At 36.1% G+C, this 12,982-nt stretch overlaps 1 protein-coding gene across 1 annotated transcript in view; it reads right to left on the bottom strand.

Moving 5' to 3' along the window:
- The window catches only part of uex (metal transporter uex), a 75,095-nt gene that overhangs the window by 4,986 nt on the left and 57,127 nt on the right, over positions 1–12,982 (bottom strand). The window contains exons 3-7 of the mRNA XM_075293705.1: positions 5,508–6,018; positions 5,233–5,448; positions 4,957–5,130; positions 366–1,011; positions 37–303 (exon numbers count right to left, since the gene is read on the bottom strand). Coding sequence (XP_075149820.1) covers positions 37–303; positions 366–1,011; positions 4,957–5,130; positions 5,233–5,448; positions 5,508–6,018 — 1,814 coding nt within the window. The remainder of the gene's footprint in view (positions 1–36; positions 304–365; positions 1,012–4,956; positions 5,131–5,232; positions 5,449–5,507; positions 6,019–12,982) is intronic.

Raw genomic sequence — 12,982 nt, forward strand, 5'->3', positions numbered from 1 at the left:
AAATGTTGTATTAGCAAATATTAGTGGATAACTTACCCACAACCACATTGGGAACCAGAGCTTGTGTACCAAAATATGTGAAAGGCCCACTTTCGAAGAGTAATGATTCCTTGCCTACAGTAACTTCAACACGACCCTCCAATATGAGAACAAAAAAGTCCACAGCCTTATTTTGTTGGAATATGAAAAGACTGGGATCATCTTTTTCTTTGCCTTTACATTTGATGCTATGGACAATGTCTTGATTCAATAGACGGCGCAAAATTTGTTCAGATATAACCTCTTTTTTGAAAGCATCAATAGCTAAAAATGAAATAAAAACGGAAAATAAATCACATATCTTACATAGTATCTGTCCAACTTACATGTACTTAGGAATTGATAAGTAGCCAATGTTAATTGAGGCGATATGCGTATAGTTTGATTTTCTCTGCGTTCAGCAAATACTGTGAAATCTTGTTTCTTATTACGATTGCGACGCACCTTAGTACGATTGTCAACGAATACATCGGTTTCGTCTACAATTTCAGCTTGAATCAATTCTTCTATAACATCTTCCAAAGTGACTAAACCAATGGTCTCATAGAATGGATCACCATCACCCTCATTGTTCACACGATGTACGAATGCCAAATGACCAATAGTGCCATCCTTAAATTGATTAAACATCACATCGAGTGTATAATCTTCAAAAACGAAATGTACGGGATTTTGGTAGAATTCGCAAAGTGTCTTCAAGGGAGTATTATCATCGGGATCCACAAAAGCCAAGTCTTTAATGTATAATAGGGTTATGATATTTCTACGATCACCTTCGAAAACGGGTATACGAGAGAAACCAGATTTCATTATTTCAGAAACTGTTTCGAAATCGAGTGTCGCATCAAGAGGCAACATAAAGGCATCATCGATATGTGTCATAACATCAGCAACTGTTTTTTTGCGAAGTTCCAGGGCACCAGATATAATATTGACTTCATTTTTATCCAAATCATTAATGCCAGTGGTAACCTAAAAAAAAATTGATAGATTAGAGTGATAGAGGTAGGGATTGTAATTAGATCAAAACTATCGATTTTTTCCAATTTTTCCAAATTTGAAAAATCACATTAGACGTTTTTCACAACTTTGGAAAAAACGACTTTCGACTATTACGATTATTGAACAGTTGATTTTTTACACCTTTTGATGAGTTATCAACATAAAAAGATTTACGGTGCGCCACAATATTTATGAAATAGGGATTGTAATCACTGTTGCCACAGTTGATAGAATTCTACCAAAAAGTTTTGATTTTTTACTGTTTGATAGATTGGAAGAACTCTTGATGTTTTGGTAGATTTTGCCGAACATTTATTTATTTATTTTATTTTATTTTCATTATGTAATTTGAAGCCACATAGCGGCCAATTTATGTAAATTACAATGGACTACTAACCAAACATTTCTCTCCAACTAAGAGGTACTTGAATTGAATTTTGACCAACTTTTCTACAGAAATACAATTTTGAGAAACTTTTCAATAGAAATAAATTTTTGAGAAGATTTTCTATAGAAAAAAATTTTTGAGAAAATTTTCTATAGAAAAAAATGAGAAAATTTTCTATAGAAATAAAATTTTGAGAAAATTTTCTATAGAAATAATAAATGTTAACTCAATTTTCTATTGAAATAAAATTTTGACAAAATTTTCTATAGAAATTAAATTTTGACACAATTTTCTATAGAAATAAAATTTTTGATAAATTTATTATAGTAAAAAAAAATTTGAAAAGATTTTCTCTAGAAATAAAAATAGAAATAGAATAGAATAAAAGAAAATTTTCTGTATAAATACAATTTTGACAAAATTTTCTATAGAAATAAAATGTTGAGAAAATTTTCTACAGAAAAAAAAAATGGGAAAATTTTCTATAGAAATAAAATTTTGACACAATTTTCTATAGAAATAAAATTTTGAGAAAATTTTCTATAGAAATAAAATTTTGAGAAAATTTTCTATAGAAAAAAGATATTGAAAACATTTTCTATAGAAATAAAATTTGAGAAAATTTTATTTCTATAGAAATAAGGTTTTGATACAATTTTCTATAGAAATAAAATTTTGACTAAATTTTCTATAGAAATAAAATTTTGAAAAAAAAAATTCTATAGAAATAAAATGTTGACAAAATTTTCTATAGTATATAATTTTGACGAAATTGCCCTCCACCATAGGATGGGGGTATGTTAACTTTTTCATTCCGTTTGTAACACTTCGAAATATTGCTCTAAGACCCCATAAAGTATATATATTCTGGGTCGTGGTGAAATTTTGAGTCGATCTAAGCATGTCCGTCCGTCCGTCTGTTGAAATCACGCTAACTTCCGAACAAAAGAAGCTATCGACTTGAAACATAGCACAAGTATTTGTTATTGATGTAGGTCGGATGGTATTGCAAATGGGCAATATCGGTCCACTTTTACGTATAGCCAACATATAAACGTACCCCCAAATTTGGCTTGCGGATCCTCTAAGAGAAACAAATTTCACCCGATCCGGCTGAAATTTGGTACATGGTGTAAGTATATGGTCTCTAACAACCATGCAAAAATTGGTCCACATCCGTCCACAATTATATATAGCCCCCATATAAACCGATCCTCCGATTTGGCTTGCGGAGCCTCTAAGAGAAGCAAATTTCATCCGATCCGGCCGAAATTTGGTACGTGGTGTAAGTATATGGTCTCTAACAACCCTGCAAAAATCGGTCCATAATTATATATAGCCCCCATATAAACCGATCCCCAGATTTGACCTCCGGAGCCTCGTGGAAGAGCAAAATTCATCCGATCCGGTTGAAATTTGGTACATGGTGTAAGTATATGGTCTCTAACAACCATGCAAAAAATGGTCCATATCCGTCCATAATTATATATAGCCCCCATATAAACCGATCCCCAGATTTGACCTCCGGAGCCTCGTGGAAGAGCAAAATTCATCCGATCTGGTTGAAATTTGGTACCTGCACACAAAAAATTTTTTTCTGATTCAATCATGAAATTAATTGATCCAATTAATTTTTAATTGAAATGTCTTCAATCACAGATATGATAGTATCAATTAAAAAATTAATTGAAGGTCAATTAAAAAGTTAATTGATCCAATTAAAAAATTAATTGATACTATTATTTTTGTGATTGATTTTTGTTTCAATTAAAAAAATTGTTGAATCAATTAAATTTTTAATTGAATATTTTTTAAAATTTTAATTGGAAAATTTTCGTGAAATTTTTTTGTGTGTGGTGTTAGTATATTGTCTCTTTCAACCATGCAGGAATTGGTTTATATCCCCATATAAACCGATCCCCAGATTTGGCTTGCGGAGCCACTAATAGAACCAAATTCCATCCGATCGGGCTGAAATTCGGTACATGATGTAAGTATATGGTCTCTAACAACCATGCAAAAATTGGTCCACATCCGTCCATAATTATATATAGCCTCGATATAAAATGATCCCCAGATTTGACCTCCGGAGCCTCGTGGAAGAGCAAAATTCATCTGATCTGGTTGAAATTTGGTACCTGGTGTTAGTATATTGTTTCTTTCAACCATGCAGGAATTGGTTTATATCCCCATATAAACCGATCCCCAGATTTGGCTTGCGGAGCCACTAATAGAACCAAATTTCATCCGATCGGGCTGTAATTCGGTACATGGTGTAAGTATATGGTATCTAACAACCATGCAAAAATTGGTCCACATCCGTCCATAATTATATATAGCCTCCATATAAACCGATCCCCAGATTTGGCTTGCGGAGCCACTAATAGAACCAAATTTCATCCGATCGGGCTGAAATTCGGTACATGATGTAAGTATATGGTCTCTAACAACCATGCAAAAATTGGTCCACATCCGTCCATAATTATATATAGCCTCGATATAAAATGATCCCCAGATTTGGCTTGCGGAGCCACTAATAGAACCAAATTTCATCCGATCGGGCTGAAATTCGGTACATGGTGTAAGTATATGGTATCTAACAACCATGCAAAAATTGGTCCACATCCGTCCATAATTATATATAGCCTCGATATAAAACGATCCCCAGATTTGGCTTGCGGAGCCACTAATAGAACCAAATTTCATCCGATCGGGCTGAAATTCGGTACATGATGTAAGTATATGGTCTCTAACAACCATGCAAAAATTGGTCCACATCCGTCCATAATTATATATAGCCTCCATATAAACCGATCCCCAGATTTGACCTCCGGAGCCTCGTGGAAGAGCAAAATTCATCCGATCCGGTTGAAATTTGGTACCTGGTGTTAGTATATTGTCTCTAACAAACATGCAGGAATTGGTCCATATCCCCATATTTGACCTCCGGAGACTCTTGGAAGAGCGAAATTCATCTGATTCAGTTGAAATTTGGTATTCGATTGTGGATGACAGTCTTTCGTAGAAGTTTCTACGCAATTCATGGTGGAGGGTACATAAGATTGGGCCTGGCCGAACTTACGGCCGTATATACTTGTTCCATATTACATTAAGACTGGTATAGCGTGAAACCTGGTAGAATGTGGACTTTATATAACCCATTTCCGGCCAAAAATACGGAAGTTCTTCCTAAGTCGTTATTTTTAATGAACATCTGAAAATTCTCTTTTATAGAAGAACTTAATTTTCATTTCATCCTAACATTTTTCATTTCATGCCTAAATTGAAATTTCTTTCAAGTTAGGCTACCAAACTTTAAGTCGAAAGAGAAATGCGTCTTCTATGCTAAGTATTTTGAGGACATGTGGCCAAAGACTCACGACAATTTTTTGTTTTTCAGAGTATGTCGAACGAATTTTTATCGCTCGACTGATGTGTTAAAAACTGTGAAATTTATACATGGCTATACATTTTTTTATAAAACATTGAAAGTTTTGAAAAGTTTACCCCTAAATATGGATGCTTACCTTAACCAATTCCTTTAGACGTTCACGATTGTACACATTACCAATCTCTTCACCCAAAAGAACATCCAATATTTTTGACGTAGGATACGATAGTGGGAAAGTAACTAACATAATGAATTTGGTAATTAAAATAGTTTTTGCACCAACAGCCAAGCCATGTCGTGAGCAAATAGCCTAAATATGTAACAGGGTTTAGAAAAGGAGAGAAAAAAGGAAGATCATTAATTCAATATTACTTTCTGGATTCTACTATAAAATAATGTTAAGTCAATTAACCTGTGGTGTAATTTCACCAAAAATAACGATGGCAAGGGTAGAGAACACCACAGCAATAAGGCCAGAAGTTAAGCCATCCAAGAGAATGGTAAATGTCGAGTTAACCAACACATTACCCAACAAGATACTGCACAACAGGTAATTACCTTGATCTCTGACTGGTTGGATTTTCTTGGCATATTCACGTTCCTTATCCGAACCTGTATTACGTAAAATCTAAAAAATGCCATAATTAAAAGAAATCGTATTCGTTTAAATGTTTGGTATATATTTACCTTTAATTCAGTACGATCTAAGGCCATAAGACCTAAATTCAACCCAGAAAATAGGGCTGAGAAACATAAACATATTAAAATTATAAGAATGGAAACCCATAGTGGCAGTAAACTCTCATGGCTACGTATTATGCACCATGATTCTTTGCATTGATGAAGTAATGGCATTGGATTATCGATGTCATCATCAGTAAAGGCATTAGCATCATTTTTAGCACAAATATAAAAATCCTTTTTCGATTTGGGCAATATTGCTTCATATAGGGCGGTATTGCCCGTGATCGAACCATTAACGACTTTGTGCAGCAATGTGGCCGGAAATTGACAATAAGTTCCGGCATCTTTGGCTTCGTTTGTAAAGGCGATTACAGTGTTTTCATTAATACCTGAGCCAAATATACGTATCGTAAAAACAGATTCACTCATAACGCTTGGTATGCCTTCGTCATATTCGACCTCATGTTTGGACGATTCCAAACGGAAGCCTGTTATAATCAAAGGAGCAAAATTTCTGCAAAAAGAAAGGAATGAAAAAGTTAGATATGCTATGCTTAATGGTATAGTGCTAGATCTTAAATAGCAAATGATAAAAGTTTCAGAATAATTAATTATGATAAATAACTAATTCTAGAAAAAATCGAAAATTATCTTGATAGAGTTAAAAAAATCCTCATTACTAAATAATGTTTTCAATAAAATTGTAAATAAAGGGTGATTTTTTAGTTTTGTTGCACGGTCAAACATCTTAAATTTCCCAGCAAAAAATTTTTGTTCTAAAGGCACAACCAGAAGGACGACAGTCTCTAACTGGAGGGTATCTAGCGAAAAAAGTTACGCGGATACATAGAATTTAATGTGAGGACCGGTGTGGAGAAAAATGTTGAGGAACTCAAAAATCCAAGAAGGACAAATTGGAACAGTTTCAGGAAACATTTGGGACGTTTGGAGGTGGAGGATGCAGCGAACATGGTGGAAAGATGGCTTACACGTTCCTTCGTTAGATCGTGTCCTACCAGCAGGTCATTTAATAATAAACACAAGGCCTGGCGGAGCATGGAATTAATGGATCTAAGGAGGAAGTCTAGGAGGCTATATAATGAGGCAAGGAGGCATGGAACTGAGCAGCTATGGAATGAATACAAAGACTGTCTGAAATTTTTTTAAAAGGAGACAAGGAAGGCTAAAAGAATTGACTTTATCCGCGTAATAGAGCAACTTTCTACCATTAAGGATACAGCAAGACTACGTTTTTGTTCAAGCAACCAAAGTTTAGTGGTAACTTGTAGAACAGCAATGGAAAATGGACCAAATCACCGGATGAGACTATAGATCTGCTATTGGAAACGCACTTCCCAGAGTGTGAGATCAGAGATACAACGGATATTGGTATTTCTATGGACCACAGAGGAGCAGAGAAGGATATATTAGGATTGGTGACCATGGAGAGGGTTAAATAGGCAATTGACAGTTTCGGCCCATATAAATCTCCAGGCTTGGACGGGGTATACCCATGTATGCTTCAGGAGTCTTTCGATCTCTTGGGTGAATCTTATGTGGAGTTGATGAGGGCCTCATTGCGTCTTGGATATATACCAAGGGCTTGGCGGAAGGTTAAGGTAATTTTCATTCACATGGAATGGCGAAGAATTTTATACCTTTAGTAAGAAGGATGATAAGCTTACATCCTCCTTACTAAAGGCTATAGAGAGTATACTGGATGATCATATAAGGAACCAGCTAGGCATGAAACTATCAATCTGTCAGCATGCCTACATTAAGGGGAGATCTGTAGAATCTGCCCTGCACTCAGTGGTGCGTCACATAGAAAGATCCATGACATATGGCGACTATACATTGGCGGCGTTTCTGGACATTGAAGGTGCTTTTAATTATATGAAAATTGATAAAGTAGTACAAGCATTAGAGAAGAATGGCGTCGAGAAATTCGTTATAAAGTGGATCGAGTTGATGTTGCTAAGCAGGGACATGATGGTCGAGCTAGCGAACTCCACAAGGAGGGCTAGGACCACTAGAGGATTGCCACAGGGAGGGGTAATATCACCTTTGCTTTGGATATTGGTGGTGAACGAGGTATTGATTGGGCTGACCAGTAAGGGCACCAAGGTAGTGGCATACGCGGATGACATTGTGATAATGGTATCGGGAAAATTCTTGGATTGTATTTCGGATGTGCTGAGCGGGTCTTTGCAGTATCTTTCGGAGTGGACACAAGGATGCGGATTAGAGGTGAACCCTGGAAAGACGGAGTTGGTACTGTTCACCAGGGGGAGAAAGGTTATCTGTTACAAGTCTCCTGAATTCCAAGGCTTGAAGTTGACCCTCTCGAAATCAGCAAGGTACCTGGCAGTTCTTTTGGATTCCAAACTGAACTGGATGGAGAATACTGCGGATCGCATTAAGAGGGCCTATGCGGCATTATACTCGTGTCAGAAATTGGTCGGGCAGAGACGGGGAATGAGGCTTTCTCTTTTTGGCTGGCTTTATAGCGCTGTTGTAAGACCTGTGGCCACATATGGTTGTCATGTTTGGTGGACAATCGTGAGACACCAAAATCATATGTCGAGAATAAATACGACTGCACTTATTTATATGACAGGCGCTATGAAGACCACAGCCACTGCCGCTTTGGAGGTACTGATTGAAGTTATCTCACTCGATTTACACGTAAGGAAGACGTCAGAACTGACACTTCAGAGACTTAAGAGCTTCAACGCGCTGGAGAGGACAGTCTTCAGGCATACAGAAATTCTGGCTGGGCAGTATAGAGAGACGGACTATATGGCAACGGAGCATGTTTATCATCACAAACCGACATACATTATACCAAGTATAGAGGAGTGAGAAGACAGGAGGATACCCTTCGGAACCCTGTGCAGTGCTGACATAAGGTCTAAGGTAGTCAGCCGCTGTCGTAGAGAACTCAAGGTTCTCACTGAACTGCATAATATAACTCTGTGCTGGGTACCTGGACACTATTTGATAATAGGAAATGAGGAAGCGGATGTGCTGGCTAAGGAGGGCGCTCGTGGAACGAATAATGTCCTAGCGGACGTTTTTTCCTCCAGTATCTTCTTATATAGTACCAACCTTCAAATGATTCGTGTAAGTGACGTCTGTAAGTCAATTAGTTTGTGAGACAGAGCGTCTTTTGTGAAGCAACTTTTGTTATTGTGAAAAAAAATGGAAAAAAGGAATTTCGTGTTTTGATAAAATACTGTTTTCTGAAGGGAAAAATACGGTGGAAGCAAAAACTTGGCTTGATAATGAGTTTCCGGACTCTGCCCCAGGGAAATCAACAATAATTGATTGGTATGCAAAATTCAAGCGTGGTGAAATGAGCACGGTGAACGCAGTGGATGCCCGAAAGAGGTGGTTACCGACGAAAACATAAAAAAAATCCACAAAATGATTTTGAATGACCGTAAAATGAAGTTGATTGAGATAGCAGAGGCCTTAAAGATATCAAAGGAACGTGTTGGTCATATCATTCATCAATATTTGGATATGCGGAAGCTCTGTGCAAAATGGGTGCCGCGCGAGCTCACATTTGACCAAAAACAACAACGTGTTGATGACTCTGAGCGGTGTTAACTGAGCAGCTGTTAAATCGTAATACACCCGAGTTTTTCCGTCGATATGTGACAATTGATGAAACATGGCTCCATCACTACACTCCTGAGTCCAATCGACAGTCGGCAGCGATCGGTGAACCGTCTCCGAAGCGTGGAAAGACTCAAAAGTTCACTGGCAAAGTAATGGTCTCTGTTTGTTGGCATGCGCATGGAATAATTTTTATCGATTATCTTGAGAAGGAAAAACCATCAACAGTGACTATTATATGGCGTTATTGGAGCGTTTGAAGGTCGAAATCGCGGCAAACAGTCTCATATGAAGTAGAAAAGTGTTGTTCCACCAAGAACGATGGCAAAAATTCATGAATTGGGCTTCGAATTGCTTCCCCGCCCACCGTATTCTCCAGATCTGGCCCCCAGCGACTTTTTCTTGTTCTCAGACCTCAAAAGGATGCTCGGAGGGAAAAAATTTGGCTGCAATGAAGAGGTGATCGCCGAAACTAAGGCGACCGAAGGAGTACTACCAAAATGGTATCAAAAAATTGGAAGGTCGTTGTAATCGTTGTATCGCTCTTGAAGGGGACTATGTTGAATAATAAAAACGAATTTTGACAAAAAAATGTGTTTTTCTTTGTTAGACCGGGGACTTATCAGCCAACCTGTTATATCGCGGTGGACAGAGACCGATGGAGATTCTATGCCTAAGTTCCTTAAAGTATTTGCTGAATATATATATAAAAAACAAGTAAGTAAAGTAGAAAGTCGGGCGGGGCCGACTATATCATACCCTAAACCACCATTACAGAATTATTAATCATAAGCAGAGATATGATTACTAACCCGCAGTTGCATATTTAAGAAATTTAAGGGGTACATGTCTATGGGTGCTTTGTGTCAATCTGACTATAGCTCATAGTCAATGTTGCCACGGAAAATGTTCGGTTTACCCTACAAGGACAAAAAAAAGTTCCCTAGTTTCCCATACATTCCCAAACAATTTTCCCTACTATATTTTTCGTTAAATTTAAAAAAACAAAAATGGTTCTAAGTACTTTATTATCTTAAAACATGAATATGCAACGTATATAACTTAGAATATAAATTTGTATTACCACCACGGTTGCCACAGTTGGTAGAATTCTACCCAAATTAGTAATCTTTTTTGTTAAATCTCTATAAAAAAAAATTTTGGAAAAAGTTTCTATAAACAAATTTTTGTGCGAAATTTTTCTATAAAATAAAATTTTGACAATAAATTCTATAGAAATAAGATTTGGAGAAAAAATTCCACAGAAATAAAATTTTGAGAAAATTTTTTATAGAAATAATATTTTTAAAAAAATGTATATAGAAATACAATTTTGACAAAAAGTTCTATAGAAATAAAATGTTGACAAAATTCTCTACAGGAATGAAGTTTACCACACATTGTTAAAGATCAAGCCTTCTTCTAATTTCCTCCTCTAGACCCACCAAAATGTAAAAATTATTACAAAATGTGTTGAGTGAAAATGTCCTACATTGTGGCCCTACGTCCCTACAAGACGCTAAATATTAGAAAAACCCTACATATAGGGAATTTCCCCTACGTCTAGCAACACTGGCTGTGTTGATATTGCGCCTACGGAGTTAGTATGCCACTAATATTGAGCCCATTATTAAAAAAGAGAAAATCGTTAAATTAGTGTGGGTAATAAATACAAATTTGTAAAAATTGAGCAATATTCTTATGCAAGAGCTACAAGTACGTATAAGTACGATCGGCTAGTACATCAAAATTTGAAATTTGAGTAACATTGGGTTATAAATAAGAGTACTATGGCCAAATTTGGGAAAATCGAGCGATGCATATATATGGAAGCTATATCAAAATCTGAACAAATTTGCATAATATTTTGCGGGTTTGATTAATACCACAAAAGTTTACCTTGTGCAAGATTTGAGTAAGATCAGTTAAGAAATGAGGCCTGTATGGCCAAACATAAGGTTATTAGGGGCGAATTTTTCAAAATCGGGTGATACATATATGGGTGCTATATCTACATCTGAACCGATTTCGATGAAATTTTGCACATATAGTTAGTACTATAGAGGACTAGATCTAGGCAACTTTTAGTAAGATCGGTTAATAAATAAGGGTTCAATGGCCAAATTTGGGAAAATCGGGCTATACATATATATGGGAGCTATATCTAAATCTGAACCGATTTCGACGATTTTTTGCACATATAGTTAGTGCTATAGAAGACTACATTTAGCCAAATTTGGGTAAGATCGGTTGATAAATAAGGGTTTTATGGCCAAATTTAGAAAAATCGGGTGGTACATATATATGGGAGCTATAGCTAAATCTGAACCGATTTCGATGATTTTTTGCACATATAGTTAGTGCTATAGAAGATTATATTTAGCCAACTTTGAGTAAGATCGGTTGATAAATAAAGGTTTTGAGGCCAAATTTGGGAAAATCGGGCGATACATATATATGAGAGCTATATCTAAATCTGAACCGATTTGGATGAAATTTTGCAGACTTGAAGGGCGATGGAAAAGATTACCTTTTGCCAAATTTGGTGACGATCCGTTTGAAAAAACGCACAACGTGACCCCCTTTGTCGAAATCGGGCGATACATATATATGGGAGCTATATCTAAATTTGATCCGATTTCTTCCAAATTCAATAGCGTTCGTCCTTGTGCCCAAAAAACTCCCTGTACCAAATTTCATCAAAATCGGTTAATAATTGCGACCGGAATCCTGTGAACAACAAATACATGGACAGACGGACGGACGGACACCAAGCGCTAGATCGACTCAGGAGGTGATTCTGAGTCGATCGGTATATATTTTATGGGGTCTAAAATCAATATTTCTGGTAGACACATTTTTTGGCCGATCAAACTTATTATACCCTGACCACTATGTGGTTTAGGGTATAAAAAATGTGTTTTTCTTTGTTAGACCGGGGACTTATCAGCCAACCTGTTAGAAGTCTAACAAGTTTTGTCCAGATCGAGTCAGATTTAAATGTATGTATATGGGAACAAACACCTTTATATACATCACGTTAGGTGATCGACGAAACTGAGGCCTATTTTGAGGCAAAACCGAAGTAGTACTACCAAAATGGTATCAAAAAATTGGAAGGTCGTTATAATCGTTGTATCGCTCTTGAAGGGAACTATGTTGAATAATAAAAACGAATTTTGACAAAAAAAAATGTGTTTTTCTTTGTTAGACCGGGGACTTATCAGCCAACCTGTTACATCGCGGTGGACAGAGACCGATGGAGATTCTATGCCTAAGTTCCTGAAAGTATTTTCTGAATATATATAAAAAAATGTGAATAAGAGACTGCCTTAATGGAATGTACAATGTTTTAAAATACCAGAAGGCTTTAAAAAATTTTTAATAAATCATGCGATAATGTGTGTTAGCTTTTGAATTTTTGGCCATACTTAAAATAATTTTATTTTCTATATTAGAAAAAAAACTCTATTATAGCTGAATGTTTTGATACATGTTGAGTTAGATTGTATCACTGACGTTTTAGAAATTTTGTTATATCTTATCGAAATTCTCAAATCAATTCTGCAATATGCTTTGCTTTTCATAATTTTGGTGGTTGTCATAGCCACCGAGTGGCTACTTCTATAAGTGATTATTATAGTAATCTCGTGATGTGTATGTGCTAATCATCAATAGAAAATATCGTGCTTCTTGGTGCTTATAAATTGCTTTGGTTTTTGAAAACATACAAGCGTATACAGTGGACTCCATATAATGTGAAAAACATAATTCGTTGCTTTTAATGGCCATTGCCAAGAAATTATATTTCAGATTTTATGTTTCATTTACTATTATGTATTAAACTCCCGTTA

Source organism: Haematobia irritans, chromosome 2 (genome assembly GCF_050003625.1).
Source record: "Haematobia irritans isolate KBUSLIRL chromosome 2, ASM5000362v1, whole genome shotgun sequence".
Taxonomy (NCBI): domain Eukaryota; kingdom Metazoa; phylum Arthropoda; class Insecta; order Diptera; family Muscidae; genus Haematobia; species Haematobia irritans.